The sequence below is a fragment of the Narcine bancroftii genome, chromosome 3 (assembly GCF_036971445.1).
Source record: "Narcine bancroftii isolate sNarBan1 chromosome 3, sNarBan1.hap1, whole genome shotgun sequence".
Lineage (NCBI taxonomy): Eukaryota > Metazoa > Chordata > Chondrichthyes > Torpediniformes > Narcinidae > Narcine > Narcine bancroftii.
Window position 1 is genome coordinate 357,379,435 of NC_091471.1, and position 24,210 is coordinate 357,403,644.

The 24,210-nt window shown below is 38.2% G+C and overlaps 2 protein-coding genes across 19 annotated transcripts in view; one reads left to right on the plus strand and one right to left on the minus strand.

The window, feature by feature from the left end:
- Positions 1-22,116, plus strand: part of LOC138759490 (CDP-diacylglycerol--glycerol-3-phosphate 3-phosphatidyltransferase, mitochondrial) — a 43,481-nt gene extending 21,365 nt beyond the window's left edge. For 2 of the 8 annotated variants that reach the window (XM_069930005.1, XM_069930006.1), the window contains 4 exons: positions 9,437-9,961; positions 16,415-16,563; positions 17,663-17,806; positions 20,127-22,116. In XM_069930005.1, the coding sequence (XP_069786106.1) occupies positions 9,437-9,961; positions 16,415-16,563; positions 17,663-17,782 (794 nt within the window). In that variant the 3' untranslated portion in view covers positions 17,783-17,806; positions 20,127-22,116. Of the gene's footprint in view, positions 1-9,436; positions 9,962-11,597; positions 11,797-16,058; positions 16,564-16,643; positions 16,778-17,662; positions 17,807-20,126 lie in introns of those variants that run through there. The other 6 variants (XR_011354868.1, XR_011354870.1, XR_011354872.1 and 3 more) reach the window with 6 other exon arrangements.
- LOC138759488 (dynein axonemal heavy chain 17-like) overlaps positions 20,019-24,210 on the minus strand; it is a 192,057-nt gene continuing 187,865 nt past the window's right edge. For 10 of the 11 annotated variants that reach the window (XM_069929995.1, XM_069929994.1, XM_069929996.1 and 7 more), the window contains 4 exons: positions 23,163-23,345; positions 21,866-22,009; positions 20,569-20,794; positions 20,019-20,308 (listed from right to left, as the gene is read on the minus strand). In XM_069929995.1, the coding sequence (XP_069786096.1) occupies positions 20,061-20,308; positions 20,569-20,794; positions 21,866-22,009; positions 23,163-23,345 (801 nt within the window). In that variant the 3' untranslated portion in view covers positions 20,019-20,060. The remainder of the gene's footprint in view (positions 20,309-20,568; positions 20,795-21,865; positions 22,010-23,162; positions 23,346-24,210) is intronic. The other variant, XM_069930001.1, reaches the window with a different exon arrangement.

Consider the following 24,210-nt stretch of genomic DNA (forward strand, 5'->3'; position numbering starts at 1 on the left):
ACCAGAATTGGGCATACCAGGCAATGGTCCTAAATTTTTATATTTTGAACTGCAGAAGAGTGCAGGCCTCTATGTTTAAACATCACTTTGTTCAAATTGTTTCAACCGTTAAGTTACTGCTGAAAGACCAAAATCTTTTAAAAGTTTTTATGAAAGCCCATTAATTTTTTTTTTTTTTTTTTTTAATTTTTTATTTTTCACACCATAAATCACAATAGCCATGATATACACTTTTTCTTTTCCACACATTTACAGTGACTTTTTCTCCCTCCCCCCTCCCTCCTCCCAAGCCACCCCCCCATCCCTCCCCCCTCTCATCCATTTTAGTTATACAATCTAGGTTGCATTAATTCAGTTAGACAATGTTGTCATTCAACAAAAATACACCAGAAATTCTACTGAGTCCATTTTTTTCTTCTCTTCTCCTTCCATCAACTTAGGTAATGTTTGTTCCCGGTAGGTTTTCGCTATTGTATTTAATGTAAGGCTCCCATACTTGTTCGAATATTTCAATATTATTTCTTAAACTATATGTTATTTTTTCTAATGGAATACATTTATTCATTTCTATATACCATTGTTGTATTTTCAAATTATCTTCCAATTTCCAGGTTGACATAATACATTTTTTTGCTACAGCTAGGGCTATCTTAACAAATCTTTTTTGTGCATCCTCCAAGTCAATTCCAAATTCTTTATTTTTTATGTTACTTAGGAGAAAGATCTCTGGATTCTTTGGTATATTGTTTTCTGTTATTTTATTTAATATCTGATTGAGATCATCCCAAAATTTTTCTACTCTCTCACATGTCCAGATTGCATGAATTGTTGTTCCCCTTTCTTTTTTACATCGAAAACATCTATCAGATACTGTTGGGTCCCATTTATTTAACTTTTGCGGTGTAATGTATAGTCTGTGTAACCAATTATATTGTATCATACGCAGCCTCGTATTTATTGTATTTCTCATCGTTCCAGAGCATAACTTCTCCCATGTTTCCTTTTTTATCTTTATATTTAAATCTTGTTCCCATTTTTGTTTAGTTTTACCATTTGTTTCCTCATTTTCCTTTTCTTGCAGTTTAATATACATATTTTTTATAAATCTTTTGATTAACATTGTATCTGTAATCACATATTCAAGGTTACTTCCCTCTGGTAAACTCAAGTTGCTTCCTAATTTATCTTTCAAGTAGGATCTCAGTTGGTAATATGCCAGCGCTGTATCTCCCGTTATATTGTACTTATCTCTCATTTGTTCAAAGGATAAGAATCTACTTCCTGAAAAACAATTTTCTATTCTTTTAATCCCTTTTTTTTCCCATTTTCTAAAGGCAAGGTTGTCTATTGTAAAAGGGAGTAGCTTATTTTGCGTCAATATTAGTTTTGGTATTTGGTAATTTATTTTATTTCTTTCTACATGTATCTTCTTCCATATATTGAGGAGATGGTGTAATACTGGAGAAGTTCTATGTTGTACCAATTTTTCGTCCCATTTATATAATATGTGTTCAGGTATCTTTTCCCCTATTTTATCTAATTCTAGTCTCGTCCAGTCTGGTTTTTCCCTTGTTTGATAAAAATCTGATAGGTACCTTAATTGTGCGGCTCTATAATAATTTTTGAAGTTTGGCAATTGTAAGCCTCCTTGTTTATACCATTCTGTTAATTTGTCTAGTGCTATCCTCGGTTTCCCCCCTCTCCATAAAAATCTCCTTATTATTTTCTTTAACTCTTTGAAGAATTTTTCTGTCAGTTGTATTGGCAATGCCTGAAATAAGTATAGTATCCTTGGAAAAATGTTCATTTTAATACAGTTTATCCTTCCTATCAGTGTTAGTGGTAGCTCTTTCCAATGCTCTAAATCGTCCTGTAATTTTTTCATTAGTGGATTGTAATTGAGTTTATATAATTGGCCTAGATTTTTGTTTATTTGCACACCTAGGTATCTTATTGCCTGCGTTTGCCATCTGAATGGGGATTCCTCCTTAAATTTTGAGAAATCCGCGTTATTCATAGGCATTGCTTCACTTTTATTTACGTTTATCTTGTATCCCGACACTTCTCCATATTCCTTCAATTTCTTATATAGTTCTTTTATTGATAGTTCTGGTTCTGTTAAGTACACTATCACATCATCCGCAAACAGACTGATTTTATATTCCCTGTCTTTTATTTTTATTCCTTTTATATTATTATCTCTTCTTATCGATTCTGCTAGTGGTTCTATAGCTAGCGCAAACAATAATGGTGATAGTGGGCATCCCTGCCGCGTTGACCTGCTTAAGTTAAATTGCTTTGATACATGTCCATTTACTGTCACTTTCGCTAACGGTCCCTTATATAATGCTTTAATCCAATTAATATACTTCTCCGGTAAACTGAATTTTTGCAATACTTTGAACAAGTAATTCCATTCTACTCTGTCGAAGGCCTTCTCTGCGTCTAAAGCAACTGCTACTGCCGGTGCTTTATTTCCTTCTACTGCATGAATTAAGTTAATAAATTTACAAATATTGTCTGTTGTGCGTCTTTTTTTGATAAATCCAGTTTGGTCTAAATTTACCATTTTCGGTACCTGTTCTGCTAATCTGTTCGCTAATAGTTTAGCTATTATCTTATAATCTGTGTTTAGCAAAGATATTGGTCTATATGACGCTGGTGAGAGTGGATCTTTCCCTTGTTTTAGTATCACTGTAATTATTGCTGTTTTACATGAATCTGGTAAGTTTTGTGTCTCATCAATCTGGTTGATTACATCCAGGAGGGGCGGTATTATTAGGTCTTTAAATGTTTTGTAGAATTCTATTGGGAGTCCATCCTCTCCTGGTGTCTTATTATTTGGTAAATTTTTTATTATCTCTTGTATTTCTACTGTTCCAAATGGTTCTGTTAATTTATTTTGTTCCTCTATTTGTAGTTTTGGTAGTTCAATTTTAGTCAAAAATTCATCTATTTTCCCTTCTTTCCCTTCGTTTTCGGTTCGGTATAATTGTTCATAGAATTCTCTGAAGTTTTCCTTAATTTCTTTTGGATTATATGTAATTTGTTTGTCTTTTTTCCTTGTTGCCAATACCATTTTCTTAGTTTGCTCTGTCTTAAGCTGCCATGCTAGGATTTTGTGTGTTTTTTCCCCTAGTTCATAATATTTCTGTTTTGTCTTCATTATATTCTTCTCCACCTTATATGTTTGTAATGTTTCATATTTTATTTTTTTATCCGCCAATTCTCTTCTTTTGGTTGTATCTTCCTTTATTGCTAATTTTTTTTCTATGTTTATTATTTCCCTTTCCAACTGCTCTGTTTCCTGATTATAGTCCTTCTTCATCTTGGTTGCATAACTTATTATTTGCCCTCTAAAAGCCCATTAATTGATTGAATAAGCATATTCCTTATTTGCCCCATATATTTACATAAATGTTTATCTGGATAAAAATAATCTTCGTTGAGAATGTGGCATTGAGATAAAATGCCATCTAAGATCTTATTGGCTAATGGGAGGGGGGAGGGTTGTAGGAAGGAGCTGAGTGATCTACTCCTTTATTTCCTCAGCTTTTCGACTGTACCTAACCTGGCTGAGGAACATTTTACTGAAAATTCAATGGATGTCTTTGGCAGTTTATTTTGGTTACAGTTGTCTAGAACTGCAATGTTGATAACCAACAAAATGCCCTGGAAGAGCATAGCCTATATGTTGTGCAACTGTTAACACAGCTAACAAATAAAGTCTGAAGTAATTTTCATTTAATTTTAGAATTGCTTCTTTTTGCAGGGCAAATTGTAAATTGCAGCATTCTTGTTCTCCTCCTAAGCTTAAAAAAACTTAATTCCCCCCCCTCCTTCTGGTTATGTCTAGCTATCTAGGCTTTCTTAAACAAGGCTAAATTCCTGATTGCTTTTTTTTAAAAAAAAACTGACCTTGTGCTTTCTCTCAATGTAATGTAAGATTTGGTTTTCAACTCTGTGCTTATCTAGGGCTTGCCCACAGGGCCTTCTAATTAAACTGCCTTTAGCCTGACTGAGAAGAGGCATGAATGTAGTCCTTCCCAAATCAGTGAATTGAAGCTTGTGTAACTTAACATGAATTCCATTTAAATCATTCCATTTTAAAAAAGGCACCAAACATCAAAAGTGGCACCCTGTTCGAAGTTGTCTGAATCTGTTCCAGAAGGTGTTTGCCGTGTGTTGTACACAGTGGTCTGATAGTAAAATGTGGTCCTTTTGTAAAAAAAAAAATTCATGCTGGGCATTGCTGGCAATTGTTCTTGGTTGTCCTTGAGGAGGTGCCGAGCTGTCTTCCTTGAGGATTCGACCCTTCGAGCCTGCTCCGCCATTCAACGAGATCATGGCTGATCTTAAAGTTCAGTACCCCGTCCCTCCCTTCTCTCCGTAACCTTTAATACCCTAATACTGAAGAAATAGATCTAATTCCCTCTTAAATATATTTAATGAACCTGCCTCTACTGCCCTCTGTGGCAATGAATTCCACAGATTCATCACCCTCTGGGTCAAGAAATTCCTCCTCATCTCGGTCCTAAATGGTTTGCCTATTATCTCAAACCATGGCCCCGGGTTCTGGATTTTCCCATCATTGGAAAGATCCCATCTGCATCCATTCTGTCCAGTCCTGCCAGAATTTTATAGGTCTCTATGAGATCCCCTCTCAATCTTCTAAACTCCAGCGAGTACAATCCCAATTTGCGCAATCTTTCCTCATAAGTCATTCCTGCCATTCCAGGTATCAGCCTGGTGAATTGCACTCCCTCCATTGCAAGAACATCCTTCCTTAGATAAGGTGACCAAATCTGCACACAATACTCCAGGTGGGGTCTCAACAAGGCCCTGTACAGCTGCAGTAAGGTATCCTTGTTCCTATACTCAAACCCTCTTGATATGAAGGCCAACATACCATTTGCCTTTTTAACCGCCTGCTGTACCTGCATGCTCGCCTTCAGAGACTGGTGTACAAGTACCCCTAGGTCTCTCTGCACTTCCCCATCTCTTAATCTATTGCCATTCAAATAGTAATCTGCCCTCCGGTTTGTATTACCAAAGTGGATAACCTCACATTTATCCACATTGTAGTGCATTTGCCATGTATCTGCCCAGTCCCTCAATTTATCCAAATCACACTGGAGCTTCCTGACCCCCTCTTACGTGCACACAACCCCTCCTAGCTTAGTGTCATCTGCAAATTTGGAGATATTACATCCAATCCCCTCATCCAGATCATTAATGTAAATTGTGAACAGCTGGGGTCCCAGTACAGATCCCTGTGGCACCCCACTGGTCACCGCCTGCCACTCAGAAAATGAGCCATTTATCCCAAGTCTCTGTCTTCTACCTGCCAGCCAGTTCTCAATCCACATCAATACTTTGCCCCCAATCCCATGAGCCTTGATTTTGGAAGCTAGTTGTTTATGCGGGACCTTATCGAAGGCCTTTTGGAAGTCCAGGTACACCACATCCACTGGCTCTCCCCCATCTATTTTACCTGTCACCATCTCAAAGAATTCCAATAGATTTGTCAAGTACGATTTACCTTTTGTAAATCCATGTTGACTCTGTCTGATCCAATGTTCTACTAATGTGCTTTTTAAAGGAGATTTTAACCTGAAGTCCATCCATGAATGCTAGTCCTTTGGGAAAATTATTAAAGTCAAAATAAATTATGAAATCCCATCCTTAAATATAATATGAATCTGCCCATTCTTAACAAAGTGTGTTAAGGATGGAATCAAATCAAAAGACGTAACCTAAAATGTTGGGCTGAGGATGTGGAAATATTTAGGACACTTAAAATGTAATGTAGAGGGAGAAAATAAATTCAGAGTAAGTGAGAAAGAAACAAAATCAAACAATAAAAGGACAAGGAGGTCAAGGTTATTCTCAGTAATAGGGCAGGAATTTGAACAAATGTTTAGCATCCCTTCATGATGGAAGACAATAAAAACTTCCCTTTAACATTAGAACAACCAGGACAAAGAACTCTATAACTAATTAGACTATAGTTTAACTGATGGCCTGCGTTCCACACGTGTCGTTTGTGGGTTTTTTTTAAAGATTGTGCGTTCAGGAGCGATGCCTGCAGTTTGAAAAACCAGAGATGCAATACTTTTAATCAAGAAAGGAGGGAGACAGAAAGCTAGAAAATATACAGTCATTTGCCTACTGACATCCTTAGGAAAATGCTACAGTTTATTAATAAGAAAGTTGGAGTAGGGCATCTAGAAAATCAAAATGGCATCAGACTGGAAGTTTATACAGAGGATCATTGGGTTCTCCACCTTCTCTATGGATGACATTTACTGGGAGCATTGTCTAAATTGTGCTCCAGGAATTATAAAAGACCCTTTCCAACAAGCGCACAGTATCTTCAACCCACTACCATAAAGTAAGTCATACTGGAGGATCAAAAGTCACCAGTGGCAGGTTGTGGAATAGTTTCTTCTTACAGGCTGTGAGATTGATGACCGTGAAAATCATCCATTTATCTATTTATTTATTTATATGTATGGCCTGGAGAGAGACGCTGTTTGGTTGAGCTGTATTTGTAAGAAATTTGAACGAAGAAATGTCAGCATGGTGGAGAAGAAGGAAATGGTATTTGACAAATATATTGGTGTTCTCTGAACATCTGTTGTGTTGATAAAAGGAACCTGAGGCTTCACTGGTTTCTCAACACACTGATCTGTATTCCTTTGATAAGTTTGGTTTGCCCAGTCCATGTATGGATTTAAGTCCATGACGATAGTTTTCCCCTTGTTGCATGTTCCTAATTTTCTGTCTTACCACTATTTGTGGGCCACTATCAACGAAATGAACTGATTTGTAGACCTCAAATATCGTTTCCCAAACTTTATTTCACATGATATGTCATGAGGAGCAGGAGGCAATTTCCACTGTTTACCAACAAATTCTACTTCTACAAGCATGTATATTTATACAGAAAGAGAAACAAGCTATTGCAGAAAATAGGATTACATAATGTTGAAAACTACTCAGTGCCTTTGCTACAATTTTTGTTTCAAAATCTTAGTTTTGTCGAATATGAAGGAGAGAAAGTGTCAATAATTGTTAACGTCAACAACCACTGCTTGCGCCCCTGACAACTGTTGAGGCTTAACTTCTGAATAACATCTTGCTGAATAAATGCTGTATTAAAACGGGCTGTTCACCAACTGTGGTAGTGTCAATGTTAAAGTTGGAGCACAAAATTTCTTTCACAGAGTGATGCTGTCAAGCTTCATAACATTTCTTTCACAGCCACATCCACCAATCTTGTCTTCCCCAGACTCTAGCTTAGCTCCACCAAAACTCATTGGCCTTGATTTTTGGAGCTAATGTCCTTTATTTCTACTTTCTTTATCTCTGAATTAACAGTGCTGCACTTCATTTTTTACTTCTCAAAAGTTCATTATAGTGGAACATTTAATTATTGGGCTTTATCACTTTGTTGGTACCCACTTCTATTTGTGCCTTGACTTTGTCTTGTTGCAAATCCAAAACTGGGGCAATGTATCAGTATTGGCTATGTAACAGAATCAGGATACTGGTCAACTTTTGTTAGTCATACTATAAATATTGGGGTGTAGCAAGGACCAGTAATAATGCTTCATCAATTTGCAATAAATTGTATCTGCAGTTCCTGACAGTACAAAAGTACATGGGAAACCAGGTTGTGAGGACAATGGCTTTGCAAAAAGATGTAGATAGATGAAGTGACTGAGCAAAAACTTGGTGGATGATGTATAAAGTGAGAAATGTCCATGTGCTGGAAAGGGGCGGGTGTGTGTGTGTCGCACACACATGCACATGAGGGTTTGAACTTGTCTGTACGCACAGTGTGTGCGTGCGACCAGATCTCTAATGTGACCGCAATCGTTGATGTAGAGACACCAGTTGTGAAAGTGGAAGAGTGTTTCCTGACCATTTGGGACACAGGGGTGCATATTTCATGTCATGGGTATGTGTTGGACCAGAGGGCTCAGCCGCAGAATAAAAGGATGTCTCTTTAGAGCAGTGATGAAGAGAACTTTCTTCAGCCAGAAGATGGTGAATCTGTGGAATTTATTGCCACAGGTGACTGGAGGCGAAGTCATTGGGTGTAATTAAAGCAGAGGTTTTAATAGGTTCTTGGTGAGTAAATATGTCAAGATTTATGGGGAGAAGGCAGGAGAATGGCAGAAAAATACATCAGCCGTGACTGAAAAGGCAGAGCAGATGGTCTTATTATGGTCTTGTGTCTAACTGTTTGAGGGATTACAGCAATATGCTTTTACCTAGGAGTAGTAGAGCTTGGCACAGCAGTTAGTGCAACACTGCCACAGTGCCTGCGATCAGGACTGGAGTTTGAATTCTGTGCTCTCTGTAAGGAGGTTTTACATTCTTCCCATGTCTGCGTGGGTTTTCCCTGGGGGACTCCAGTTTCCTCCCCACCCATCAAAACGTGCAGGGGAATCGTAGGTCAATTGGGTGTAATTGGACTCGTAGGCCGAAAGGGCCTGTTAATATGCTGTATGTCTAAATTTAAAAATATCTATGTTTTGTATGAATAGGAACCCAGTGGGTACCATTGAGTTCAGTAATGTAGAAGGGGAGGTCACACACTCCACTTTCTGGTTTTAAATCTATTATTTTATTTTTGACCTCAGTTTTTTTGTTTAGTATGGGATTTGGTATGAAAGTATTTGAGGGAGAGATTAAACATGGCCATAACTTGTTGGGATGGCACCTACTAAGATCATACAACAGGAGGCCAAGAATCTGATGACCTCAGCCAGTGCTTAACAGTGATGACCACAATTCATAAACCCTTTTACCGGGAAGGAGCAGAGTATTCTATCTGAGCTGCCTTCGTCGGAGTTGCGTGTGGGAATGCAGAATTTTGGTGCATTTAGAAGTGAGTGAAATTCACCAGGCGTACCCAAAAGACAGCCAAAAGCTCAAGAAATATGTGAAACAATATGGGTGGGGGAAAGGGGCATTGGGGTTGGTACTTGGCCAATTAGTGGGAGTGCTATTAATGAGGAGAAGTATTGCAACTTGAGGGGGATGAGAGGCATTGACTGGGAGAGTAATTGGGGATGTTAATGCCGGTGGTTCAGAAAGCCAATGAGGCCATCATGAATTATGTGGAGTGTAAATATCTGGCCTGTGGGGGAGCAGAGAATCCTGATCGGGGTGACTCCGTCTTCCTCAAAACACTGAAGGAAGAGAAGAGCTGAGACCATCAGGAGGGTTTGCATTTATCAGCTTCAGTGTGTCCAGTAATTCCATTTACAGTCACAACACCTGACTCCTGCTGTTTCTTGTGTTCTTTGAAATTCTTACAGCAAGCTATTTATGTTATAACCTTTAATTAGATGCTTTCCTTTTTGTAGGCTCAACTCTGCTCTGAGGAATACTTGAGCTGACTGTTGAAATTATTTTACAGGCAGTCGAAGGGATTTTTGTTTGGCAGCGAACGAGAGGATCATGGCTGTGGTGAACGAGGCCAGATGCAAACAGCAACACGTGACCCACTTAACAAGCTCAGCTGAGGCTCCTGAAGAAGAGTCGGCACTTAATGGTGACATTGATAGGATTTTGAGTCAGGCTGACACTTGGATTTACCCCATAATACAAATGAAGCCTTTTGAAATTAGAATAGATGAGCAAGTGACAGAAACCTTGATGACTGAAGCCCAAGAGGATTCTAGGATATACTTAACCTCAGGATATTTCAACCTTACTCAAACCTACATGAATCTAATTTTGAGAACTAGTGCAGATTACCAAATATTGTTGGCCTCACCAGAAGTGAATGGTTTCTTCGGTGCACAAGGTGTAGCAGGGGCCATTCCTTCAGCTTATGTTTACATCGCCAGACAGTTTTACAACAGAGTGTGTCTGAATGGACTTCAGGGGAGAATAATGTTGCATGAATACTTCAGGAAAGGGTGGACCTTTCATGCAAAAGGTAGGTGGTACAATTTCTTTATAACTTTGGTCGTAGTTTAAAAATAAACTTTTTCTTGATTCTGTGGGATAGGTTTGACCTATCTATCTTTACTATATGAAAGCATTCATTTTTTTTGGTAGTGAACTGCTTGTTTATCACAGGGAGATGGGGGAAAACTTAAAGATCAAGTAGTTGCTTCACTTTTTTGCTGGGACGATTCATTAGTAGATGTGGGTTCATTCTCCCTTTTATGGTAGATTTTAGCTGATGGTAAGAGGCTGGCAATTCAGTGGAATGTTGAAGGAATGTGGCATAGGAACTCTTTTATTCAGGTATTCTCTGCCACAGAAAGCAAAAAAAAAAACATTATTGACTCCACCAACCAACAACTGAGATCTACAAGTTCAGAATGCTGATGTTAAAATGATCAATTCATCAGATATCCTTAATGACATGATAAAGTAAAATCAACATTCACTGCTTCACTGAATACCCGTCTGTGGGTCTAAGCTTGAATAAGATCGACCACTGTATTTACGATCATCTGATCGAGAATGTCTTTTTGGATATCTTCACAACTGTTCCAAACCAGGTGGTTACCAGGACTTGTACCAGGAGAGACAGCCAGCACTTTTTTTATCTGGGGTGACAATAGCAAACACCAGAGGATATCTGTTTAAGGTGAGTGGAGGAAGGTTTTGGGGAGATGTCAGAGGTGGTTTTTTTTAAAATTCTGAGTGATGGATGCCTAGAATGCATTGTTATTCAAAATAGATGCAAGAGAAATGGAGGTTTACATGTGAGGTAGGGAGAAATTAGATTATCGTGGAGTAGGTTTACTAGTGTGGTGAAACATCGGGGTCTGAAGGCCCTGCTGTAATGTTCTATGAAACTAAAAGCTCAAGCAGTTGAGTTAATGATATAAACAGCAAATGAGAATGAACATTGAAAGTGCTGCCGATAAGGTAAATGAGGATCTGGTATGAGTGGCCTTGAACCAAGAACTTATTTAAGTGAGCGAGTGAGTTGCCACCAACAGCGCTGGCTTCGATTTGATTGTGATTTTGGAAATAGATGCTTCAGGGATGGAGCAGATTTCTTCCCACGTTATGGGGTTGATTAACTAATCACACTGCATTCTTCTCTCTTCTCATCCACCCTCCACTTTGTAATCATACAACCAAGGTTCAGGAAGTGTATAATTCCATCTATCTTCATGAAATTGCCCAGATTCAAAATTATAATGATCAACTTGGCAATAAGCTAGCCCATCCAGCTGCTATGGCATGGCGCACAGTCTTAAATATGAATTTTGTTACTTACTTTCGAGGTATTCGGCTCCTTGGGTGAAGCGACAATAAAAGGTGCTGATCATCTTGTTGAATATTAATTGACAATAGTGTTGACCACTATGTAATGTAATGAACATTGTCAGAATCAGGTTTATTGTCATTAACATATCACAAAATTTGTTGTTTTGTGACAGCAGTAGTGTGTAATACAAGTCCAAATTGGCCATCAACTGTGGTTCTGTAAATACAATATCTAAAAGTTAATTATTAGTGCTAAAAAGAGAAAAAAGTGAGAGAGGTATATAGGTTCTCTGTCCATACAGAAATATGATGTTTTTGTAAAATTGAATGTTCATTTTCAGGCTCCTGTAACTCGTTCCTGATGTGAGAAAAGGGTGGTGAAGGGACCTCGATGACAGAGGCTACTTTCTTGAGACACTGCCTCTTAAAGATGTTCTTAATGGAATGGCTGAGTTTACAACCCTCTGTATACTTTTCCTGTCCTTTGAATTGGCACCTCCATACCAGACGGTGATGCAACCGGTCAGAATGCTCTCCAAGGTACACCTGTAGAAATTTGCAAGTCTTTGGTGTCAAACCAAGTCTCTTCAAACTCCCAGTGAAGTATAATCTCTGGAAAGCCTTCTTCATGATTGCATCCACATGATGGCCCCAGGATAGACCTTCAGAGATGCTGACACCCAGGAATTTGAATTTCTTTGACCTCTTGATGAGGATTGATTTGTGTTCTCGTGATTTCCCCTTCCTAAAGTCTACAATCAATTCCTTGGTTTTGCTAATGTTGAGTTGTGATCTCTCTCACTCTTGTCCGCTTCCTCTTTGCCGTCGGTGATTCTACCGACGACCGTGGTGTCATTGGCAGATTTGTAGATGGCATTTGAATTGTGCCATGCCACACAGTCATGGATGTAGAGTGAGTGGAGCAGTGGACTGAGCACCCAACCTTGAGGTGCGTCTGTGCTTGTCAATGAGGAGGAGATCTGCTCTGACTGTGGTCTTCCAATGAGGAAATCAAGGATCCAGTTGCATAAGGAGGTGCAGAAGCCCAGGTTTTGAAGCTTGCTGGCTAATATTGAAAGGGTGATAGTGTTGAATGAAGAGCTGTTGTAATTGATGAAAAGCAGTCTGATGTACGTATTGTTGTTGTCCAGGGGATCCAGGACTGAGTGGAGAGCCAGTGAGATTGCAGATGCTGTGGAACAATTGTGGGGTGGTAGGCAAATTGCAGTGGTTTCGTCTTTCTTTTGTTACAAGATAATTTTGGCCATGACCCCCTCAAAGCACTTCATTACATTATTAGATGTGAGTGCTACTGGGTGATAGTCATTGATGCAGCTCCCTATGCCTAGGGGCCTGTGCTTCTCCCTCTGCCCCCACCCCCATCATTTTATTCAGACATCTGCCTATAATTTGCTCATACTTTGATGAAGGTCTCAAGCCTGAATCGTTGGTTATGAATCTTTGCGATATAAAGTACACTGTTTGACCTGCTGAGTTTCTCCAGTATTGTGTTTTTACTTCAGTCACTGAATCTGCAGAGTTTCATGTTTAACTCATCGGTCCATGCCTGACTATTGCCCAGGTCTTGTTGCATTTGATGTTAAGTTGTGACTGCATTGAGCATTTGCAGTCACCAGCAATACTATTAATAGAATAGAGATCATACTGAGCAGCTAAAGATGGCTAGATCTAGGATGTCCTGCACCAAGAACTATAACCATCTTTCCAAGGTTAGAGGAGTAAATTTAGTACAGGGTACCATTTTATATTTGGTCAATCATCCTTTTGGATTTTTTCCCTTAAATTTGGAGGAATTTCCTTGGGACCAGTTGTTGGCTTTCCCTGGAGATGCATTGCTTCCAGATGAGCTACTGTTTTATGTCCAGAACTGTTCACTCAACATTTGGACAAGTATTTAGTGGACTCATCCCATACCTTCATGGAAAATTAGCAGCACGAAAAGCAATGAAGTGCTTGGGGCGGAAGATGTGTCACCCTGTCATGACGCTGAGGTATTTGAATTCAGTTAATTAAATAGAAGTCTGGAAATAGTATCTAAAGCAGGGGTGGCCAACCTTTAAAATTAAAATTTTTAATTTAGAGTAGATAGCACAGTAGATAGGCCATTTCGGCCCAGGAGTACATACTGGGGGTGTGGGTCGATTGGGCAGCACAGACTTCTGAGCTGAAATGACCTGTTACCATGCTGTATGACTAAATTACATCTTGAAAATTAAAAGGTTGGCCACCCCTGATCTTAAGACATGAAATCGCCAATATGTCATAGGTGTGTGTTAGAGGAGGAAATCCGTGGTTCTTACACGTGACTTTAGATCTGTAGTGGTGCAGTGCCTTGTAACTATTCTGCAAATGAAGAGAAATTTACCTGTTACACAACTTGATATTAGCTGATTGCCCCTTTATGGGTCGCCTTGCAGCATTAACCGTGATCTCTTAATGGTTTTAACTGCAAGCAATAGTCTCTGTTAGAACTTATATTGGAGACATGGTAGTGTAATAGTTTGGGATACTAATTGGGGGAAAAAATAATAATTGTGGCTGGCGCTCGAGATGCACTCTTTAGTAATTGTCTGGTAAAACTCAGTTGGATAACTGCTGGCTTGAGTACATTCTATCTGATCTGGTCTGTATACTTTTTAGCTGAAACACCATTCTCAAGGCAATAGGAATCAACTGTGAGTGGTGCAGTGCGATTACCCCCTTTCCACCCCACAAAATGTAGAAGATCATTGATTGCACTGGTGAAATTAGGGGTGTCTAGAGCACATCTGAAAGTTTAAAAAATGCATTTCTCTCATGCTTCCACGAGCCATGAGAGTTTATTGTCATGGAGCAGAGGCGGCCAACCTTTTAACTTTTAATTTAGACATATAGCACGGTAACAGACCTTTTCAGCCCATGAGTACGTACTAGGGACGGCACAGACACATGGGCCAAAAAAGGTGTAACTTTTTTTCTGTGTGTGTGCCAAAAAAGGTTACACCTCTGGTTTTTGTTTAAACTCTTCCCTACCCACCCCTCCCTAACCTTAAACCTCTCATTATCGATTCTTCTATTCTGGGCAAAAGACTCTGTCTGCATTCACCTGATCTATTCCTGTCATGATTTTGTGCACCTCTGAGATCAGCCCTCAGCCTCCTGCACGCCAGAGAATAAAGCCCTATACCGTGCAACCTCTCCCTATACCTCAGGCCCCTGAGTTCTGCAACATTCTCCCATGCCTCCATTTCCATCGATCACTTCCCCTTCTCACTAGCTTTGAATGTGAAATAGCAGGAGAAGCAACTTATTTTGCCATTCAGGGACCCACACAGTTCGTCCAGGCCAGGTGGAGAGCCACTTGCATCTGAACCAGTCGAGAGTACCACATTCTGTGTTAACAGTGTATTATGGAGGAGCCGAGTGCAGTAATATTACCTTGGTATTTACTTTCTACAAGTTATACCAGAATTCTTTTTCTTTGGTTTTCAGCTATCTGCAACAGTTTTGGCTGCCGTTTTTGAGCCCACATAGGTCCTTTTTTTGTTTTATTTTTCTGTGTGGTTGTCATCATTAATCTATCAACCAGGGGGCTTTGTCAACCGCATAGAGCTGGGGTAAACCTTCCCCTCACTACTTCCGAATAATTTCCTTTGCCTTTAACCACTCCTTCCCCACCCTCTCCTGAACTTGAAAATAACTCTCCGGGTCTTGGAACTGAACTGATCTTTTTTTCCACAGATGCTGTATAATTTGCTAATGCTTGGAGCATTTTATTTCGGGAAATGCCCTTGGTTTAATTTTTATTCTTTTAATGTTCAGGAATGGAAATTCTTCAAAGTACATGCCTAGTTCTATTCTAAATTCGACGTCTTTTTCTCATTGCAATCCTCTACTTTGTAATTGTGGTCTTTATACAGCTGTATGAACGTATAGAGAGAACTTGTTAGTCTGCTCACAGAAGAACCCTTTTCACTGGAGGAATTGTGTGACAAATTTAGACAATGGCGGACAAAACTCCCCCGAATAGGCTTATTTTTGTGGTTAAACAGTATAAAATGTTGGAAATTCATCCTTGGAAGAGCATTTGTGCTTTATAGAACTGTAGTTCTTTTCATCTTTGAGGGTAGACGAATGTTTGCTCACTGGTGTGATTTCTGCAGCTTCTTCACTTGCACTATGCAATTTTTTCAGAGTAGATGTGCCTTGAATGGAGGAAAATGATAATATGCATATTTTGGTATATCATCTGATCTCTTTGGCCCCTATCACCTTTATTGTCCTTGGAACTTGTTCAGTAGAAGTCAATTATTCTGAAGGCTTTAAATAAGCTCGTTTTTCCACCCCTTGGAATCTTCTTTGGCTTGGCTTCGCGGACGAAGATTTATGGAGGGGTAATCCTTGGAATACATTGTGTGAAATGCTCACTACCAGCATTTATTCGATCTACAGTACATATTTTGTGTTGTATGTGTATTTTTTTTTAAATAGCTGTTTCCTGGCAATTTCCCAGGGTTGTGTAATATTTGATTGAAATTATTTAGATGTTTTATTTTGAGTGCTAAGTTACAGTAAATGTTTCCATTTCAGTAAATCTATTTTTCTCTACAAGTAGCACTTTTTAAAATTAAATATTAATGTTTATATGATCTGTTATCATAATTTCCCAATCTATGTGAACTTTACTCAAAACAAATCTGGATGCTTTGTCGAGCTTGTCCCAGTCAGTCACAAGTCAATTTTCAAAGCAGCCCTCCCCAGCATAAACCAGATAATGCAGTCTTGTCATTGTTCCATTGAAGAGCGGCAATACCAGGAAAGGGCGAGGAGTATCATTCTGCTGGAAAGCTTGCACATCTGCCTCATCTAATTGAATCTAATCAGATAGTAAAGCCGAAAGGAGAACCTACAGCAGAAACTTGTGGTATGTCATGACCCCTTACTATACCTAATTCTGACTTGCGTGTTCTGCAGCTGAGCACCCCCATGTCCCTCTAGTTACCAGCCAAAGATACACATGTGCTGTTGAACAGAGACAGGAAGCTTCATCTCATTCCAAATAAATGGCTTCCTGGGCCTGGCTATTAATCCCACGGACACCAACATTGTGGGATGAAGTCTTGTACTATGTGTAATTTTCGATGTATTTCTTCTATAGGTTTGTGGTACTACTTGTCAGGAAGCAAGTGGCCTTGTCTAACTTTGATTGGCTCTCCTAACTTTGGGTACAGGTCAGTGCATAGAGACCTGGAGGCTCAGCTAGTAATTGTGACAGAAAATCGCAAGTTACAACAGCAGTTACACCAGGTCAGTATTTTATTCAGTACATGTTGTGTATTCTAATTTCTATTTGAAGACCAGTTGTTCCTTATTTTTGTTTAATATAGTTTATACCTACAGTACTAAGATTAAAAAATTCCTGCAACTTGAAAACTGGATGAAAATACTCATCAGGTCAAAAAATGTGGAAACTTCTCAGGGAAATAGGAGCGATCCTCAAGCATCTGTATTGAAGGACAGGGTAAAAAATATTTGAGTATTTCTCCATAGAACATTTCAGCACAGAAACAGGCCCTTCTGGTCTGTGCCAAATTATTATTCTGCCTAGTTCCACTGACCTTCAGCCAGACCTCCTATCCAAATTCTTCCTAAATGTTAAAATTGAGCCCACTTTCACCACTTCAGCTGACAGCTCTTTCCACACTCCCACTGCTTTCCATGAAGAAGTTGCCCAAAACCAGTGGTTATCAGTCTTCTAACCACACAGCACCTATGGATTGCTTAAGGGGGTATGTGAGTGGAACGAAGAAGTTTGAAAACCACTGTTTTAATCGTACCTCATTGGCTCATTATGTGCACAGTTTCATAACTCCAAAGGAAATGGGCCAATGACAATTTTTCTCAAGCAAAATATTTCAGTAACAATTGGGTCTAGAGCAGTGATTTTCAACCTTCCCTTCCCACTCACATACCACCTTAAACAATCCCTTACTAATCACAGATGGCATACTTAAAAGTGAATGGAAAGAAAAAGGTTGAGAACCACTGCCTTAACCCAAGTCCTCTGGTTGTATCTCATCTCCCCTCATTCTTCTATGCTCCAGGGAATAAATAAAGCCTTAACCTGTTTAACCTTCCCCTGTAACTCAGTTTCCGAAATCCAGGCAACATTCTAGTAAATCTTCTCTGCACTCTTGCAATTTTATTGACATCTTTCCTGTAGTTCGGTGACCAAAACTGCACACTATACTCCAAATCTGGCCTCACCAATGTCTCATACAACTTCTTTGTTCTCTAATATGGAGTAGACCCAATCTTTCCTTTGGCTGGAGGAAACAAATTTTCATGTAAGAAGTTAATGTGATATGAATATTGCATCTAAGAAATTTGCACCACTATTTTCCAGGAACAAGAACATTTGTATCATTTATCAAATGAAGTTTTGTCTACCACATTTGACCAACCAAATAGACACGTGAAGCTCTGGGTGAAACTGATAACACCATTCATAAAGAACTTTTTCTAGAAACTAGTGAAGGATACTTCTATTGTAAGTTAATTAAAACTATTTTGATTTATAATTAAAAGTTTTGAAAATGCAGATAAATTGGCAACATTTTATCTATATTTTCGTGATTGATTTCAAGCTCATTTAAATATAAGTATGTTTTAGAATGAACAGTAGATATCTAATCTTGGACTGCAAATTTCTTTGCCTTAAAAATTGTACTTCACTCTCTAAAAGACTACTGTTAAATGTTTGCACTGACTCGTAAGTGATGAGGCAAGAATGGTAACTAAGCAGGTTTCATAAGCTTCCAGCAATTATTCACCATAGCATCTTCTAATAATGGGCATTTTGAGTGCACAGGGAGACTAGTGATGTGAAATGAAATAACCTATGAGTCAGTTCTGTTAACAAATGTTCTTGGGAAGCTGTCTTATATATTTGCAGTGGAGAGAAGCAGCCCCAGTCACTTAACCTATTTAACAACGAGATATGATTTTATCATTTGCAGTAGGTTGTCTCTTTACGAACTAGTTTGCAAGGGCTTTAAATAACTGTTGCTTAGATGTGGCAACGTTCGAATAAAATCTCATTAGAATTCTCTGTTTGGCTAAAGCAGGAGGGCAAATGCACAATAGTTGCTGGCCCATCCATTTCTAAGTTAACTTTTCAGTATAGTCTCACTAAAGTCTATAAACTGCTGCTTTTGCGTGTTTCGAAATTTCTTTTTCCCCATTTGGGTTAAGTTTTGTCCTACTTGGGTCATTCAGTTGAAAATTAAGCAAGTCAACTGATGATAATGCAGTGTAGACTGCATGGATAGGAGCATTAAACAGTTTGCTACTCACTAATAGTAGGTGAAATTGATACTATTGGAGAATATATTTTAGTATTCATTTGCTGCTGAGATGTGAATCCTGAAATAACAATAAATGTGGCTACCCAGTGCTACAATTAGGAGGGTGCCTTTCTTCAATGAGACAGACAGGTGCGAGTGCTACCCAACTTACCTAGAACAGAAGGGATTGCCCATGACTTCATGAAGTGCGTCAAGATGGGCCAGTGACCCACGGCTACTTTGTGCGAATTGCAGACCTCCTGTTAAATCTGATTATTTGGTCATTGTCTTTTTGATTTCTGTCAGCTGGATGATCACCAAAAGGTTGATTTTGTTTCTTAATGTTCTTCACTGACCAGTAAAGAACAAATGGAATTTTTGATCTGATCCGAGAGGTTACATTTCTTGTGTTGATTATATTTGATTGTTATATAGACGCATCTTGGAACAGATGTTTTTTTTTTAAAAATTGGTAGTCACTGACAATTTAAAAAAACTTAGCATTGTTAACCAAGTGCAATACTGCAGGTCACACATCATCCAGAGGAAATAAAAGATGACCATAGTTTTGGGCCTGAGCTGACAAAGGAGCCAGGCCTGAAATGCTGGTTACCCTTCACTTCCTATGGATGTTGCATGCATGACCTGCTGAGCTTCTCCAGCTTGTTTGTCTATTGCTCTTGACCCCAGCATCTGTAGGCTTTCTTGTTTAACTCCATTGTGAACAAAGCATTACATTTTTGAATGCAAAAATATACAGGTAGTCTCTGACGGATTGGTCGGGGACCTCAGGCTGCTGAGACCACTGTATACAGTAGTTTTAATAAATATTTTAAAAGAAATTTTGGTCATATATGCGGGTGGACGGAACTGGAAGTCAAGGACAACCTGTTATTTATAAGCAAGCGCCGGTATTGCTTTCCTATAGTATTTCTTGTTAAAATCAATAAAACATGGTCTAGGATGTCTTTCTAATTTTTCTTTAGACCTAGTTATGAACATTTAAATCTGAAATTGCAGAATATCTGTTTGTTATCAACCAAGTTCTACACATTTTCAGTCTTTCCAAACACTTTTTTGGAGAAAATACCATGTTTGTAGGTATTCTCCATTTAGTTTTTCACTGGGCTTGCATTGTTTGTGATTTGGTTCAAATGATAGTGAATCTTGAAAGTGGAATTTAATTTCTAAAGGGTATACCTGGCATAGTTTACAGTCCTCTGCAGGACATGAAGAACGAGCCTGTCTATATATTGACCCCTTTAGAATAAATTCTCACTAATATGTTGCAACAACTTTTAAAAGGCATCTAAATTTCCAAAGCTCCTCATAAAACTGCTTGTTTGTGTATTAATTTTACACTGATTCTATTTTCAACAATTAATATTTATTCAAACAAATAGTTAAAACAGTTGAAGTTTTTCTTAATCACTAAATAAGAATTCGTTTTATCACGGTTTAAACTTGTAATAAAACTGCCACACCTGCAAAGATCCATTTAGCTTGTTTCTCTTTTGTTTTCAGGTTAAAAGTCCAGACATAAGTCGGACCTCGGGTGCGGGTTTTATACACTGGACATTCATAAATGTTTTTTGTTTCTTGACGATCCACTGGAATGGCTTTGATAAATGCAACTGGCATCGCTGGTGTGAGTTCCTTCAGGCGTGCATCAGTAAGGACTCCACTGTTCTTATCCCAACGTGCTCCTATCAACAGACCAAATATTTTAGTGAGTTGACTGGAAAATCTTATGCTGCGTCTATATTTTGTTTATTGATAAACATGCAAAAATGATGAAAATTACCCTTCTGTGATGGAATGCTTCAATAAATTTATGTCAGTGATGTGTTATCTAATAATGATTTTGCTGATTTGGTAAAAGTTAAAAAAAATCAATGCAAGTTTGTTTTAAATTTGTTAAAATTACAGTGCATTTCTAATTAAATATACAATACAAATGCCGAACCTTCCACGTACAGCCCATGAATGTAAGCTCCTTCTCTGGGAGCACTTGTTATGTCTTCTTTGTTTTTTTTCGTAACTTCCACCACTAGACACATTTTGTCCAGTGGCCATTCATTTTTTCTAGCCATAGATTGCATTATAGCTGTGAGGAAGGACTGAGGATTGAATAAACCACTAAGCCACACTGCATTAGGAAGAACAAAATCTGTGCTCCATGCTTCCAAATCCTGAAAATAAATACAAGCAAGTGGGAAAGTTGCAATAAAATGCTTATTTAAAATGTTTATTGAAAATGTGAAATGCATTTGTCAGACTATTATTTACAAGAAAATACACTGAAACAAAATACATCATTGGGTTGTGCAAGGAACTCAGTTGAGTCTTGGTTCTAATCTTACTTCATTAAATGGTATTGTGTGTAGTTTATAAAGGATGATAAGATTAATTGCCAGTTTAAATGATTTACATCACCCATAACAACTAGCTGAAGGGGTCAGTGGTTCTCAACTTTTTAAATTCCACTCACATAGCACTTTAAATAATCCCTATGCCATGATGGATTGCTCAAGGTGGGAAGTGGGTGGAAAGAAAAGGTTTGAAAACCACTGTTTTAATCCTACCTCATTGACACGTTATGTGCACGGTTTCATAACTCCAAAGGAAATGGTCCACTGACAATTTTTCTCAAGTCAAATATTTCAGTAACAATTGGGTCTATTCTCAGCCTTCCCTTCCCACTCACATACCACCTTAAGCAATCCCTTATAAATTTCAGAGAACTTATGGCTTCAGGATTACTTAAAAGTGGTCCGTGGGTAGAAATAAGGTTGAGAAGCACTGGGCTAGATTGTTCATTTTCTTCAAGTGGCAGGTTTGGTAGGACTGCAGCAATCTAGCAACTGACGTTACTGGAATACGTAGGATGATTTTCTTTTTCTACTGAATTCCTTTTAATGAGAGCTGAATTTACAAATCTTGGAAGGATGAAGAACACTTTCTGGAGAAGCTTTGAGTATGGAAGTGATCTTATCTCTCGGTGATATTCCAGAGTAGCCATGGAAGTGTCAGCTCACATCAGAAAGGCCTAAATTATTTTCTGTATTTAATTGAATATGTATGTAATTTTAGATTTGTACACTTGATTTAAAGAAATCACAGATCACACTTGTTTTGGATCTTTTTACAGGAATGGTGCTCATGAGGTAACTAATATCTTTGAGAACAGTAAAGAATCAGTCATTATTATTTAGTTGTACTTATAACTAGAACTTTTCAACAAGTAAATTATTGTGACTCACCCGGATACGAAGAAGGAGATCAGTAAACCATGCAGCCAAATTCAAAAGTGATGGGTAAGCAAGATTTGACCATGATTCTGGGACTGTGTCAAAGTATAAAGCATTTGAAATATTTTCCATATCAGCTGTTATAGTCAGTTCACCCTGAAAAAAAAGGTACAAATGCATTTTTTAATTCCTGGAATCCTGTGTAAGATAATTTTTTAATTTAATTCAAGTTTGTAGTTATTTCTAATCTATGTAACTTTTTAATATTAAAAACTTCAAAAATTGATCTCTGGTCTACTGTGCATCAGATTGCAACAATCGGAATCACTAGGACTCATGAGAATCTATTCAACTTTCCAAAAACAGAGTTTTATGTTGCAACTTATGACCGCCAGAATCATGGTGGAGAAGGACTAAAGGAACCATCTTGTATTCGTGCCCATCAGTCCAGTCCTTTGAAGAAAGGAGATGGTAGAAGTTGTTTAAGACATTCGCAAGAACAGCTGGAATAGACAGATACATCTTCACTTTGGAACTTCAACTGAAGGATAATACCATGTTTTCAATCAATTTAAAAACATATTTTGATGCTGGATAGGTTGCCTTAAGAAAGATATGGCCATTGGTTTGACTTTGTTGCTAATCAACTGGAGGTATTTTAAAAAGAGAGCATTGCTGGCATTTCTCCGATGCTTTGAGATACCTGCTCGTGATAGTTCAAGTCTCCAAAGTAAACACCAGGGAGTCGATTTAAAAATACTGGAGAAACTCAGCAGGTCACGCAGCATCCATAAAAAGCAAAACAGCAGTCAATATTTGGACCTGAGCCCTTCTCTGGGATTGAAAATTGCCTGAATAAGGGAAGGGAGAGGAGAAGAGGCTAGCAGGTAATAGGTGGATAGGGGAAGATGGGAAAGGAGCTAGGAAATTGGAGGAAAGAAGACAGAAATCACTGATGCTCACGGATCATGAGCTTGGTGGTGGAGTTGAGGTTCTGAGTATTCTAGCAATCTCTTCCTCCGAGAGCCAAAGGCAGGGCTGGTGCACTGGAGGCAGTGGTGATTTTTTTAAAAACTTGATCTTCAAGATCCAACATGTATTTTTCTGCTAAGGTGTAATATGAAAATACAGGTGGTTGACCAAACTTGTCTTTGAGTTTTGAACGACTAAATATTTTACATTTCATTCTCAACATGTGTGTAAAAATAAATAATGGTCAGCTTGTTTAAAAATGGATGTTAGTAATCTTAATATTCATTGAAATAGAGCAACAACAAAGAAGAAGAAAAAAATTATTTTGTGACCAAACCTTTAGACCAAGATTTAATTCTTTCAAAGATCGTTTTAGCTCTGCAGTGAGTATGTTTGTTCTTTCACATTCCTGGAATGCCACAACAATATAAGGTGATCTTTCTTGCACTTTACCCATCATCTCATGAATGTTAAAAGGTTCTGGCAGCTTTTCCAAGATTTCATCTAAGATTGTCTTAACCTGAATATAAACAGTATCAAATCAACAATATTAGATTTATATTTGAGATTTCATGGAAAGAAATTACAATTCTGTAAAAATATAAACAATTTCAGTTACATGGGAAAGTCTAAATATACAATCCTAAGCATTTCACTGAAAGGAAATGGAAGCTGAACAATGATCAGGAAGATGAAGAGAGATATGCCAGGTAAAACGCTTAAGTAATTTCTCGATCAAGTAAAGAAGCTAATGCCAGAAGACTCTGAAAGGAACAGGATTACTCCATTTAAAGCCTGCATTCATTCAGGTTGTTACTAATTCATGCATCAGCTGTTTACCCAACTTTGCTTCCTCTTTTTTCATGTCCAGAGCTAATGATACCCACCTTAAGTTTTGTATATTGACATTCATCAAGCATCAAGTTTGGAGCAGAGAATTCCAGAAATGCATCGTCTTATGAGAGAAGTTATTGTCTGATTGCATCCCTAAATAGCTCTAATTTATCTTCAACTATTGGATTTTTTTCCATTTTTAAAATTTCAAATCACTGTCAAGGCCATTATCATTTTGAAGATAATTAATTCACATCTGAACTACCTACACTTGAGAGAATATAAGCCAGGTTTGTATTCTCATAATTATGTGTGTAATTCTGATTCATTTCCAACAAGACAATATTTCTGAAGTTCTAAACCCAAAGTAAATGAGTACTTCAGTTGAGAGCCGAGCAATGCATTTTACAATTCCAAGTAAGAATCATAGATTGCCTTTCTTCCAAGGTGATCTCTCAGGATTGAGGATGACTTATTTACCTTAAGGTGACTGATTAGGCCAATGTAGTCATGCAAGCTCTGCCACATATAATGACAGAATGGTCAGGTGG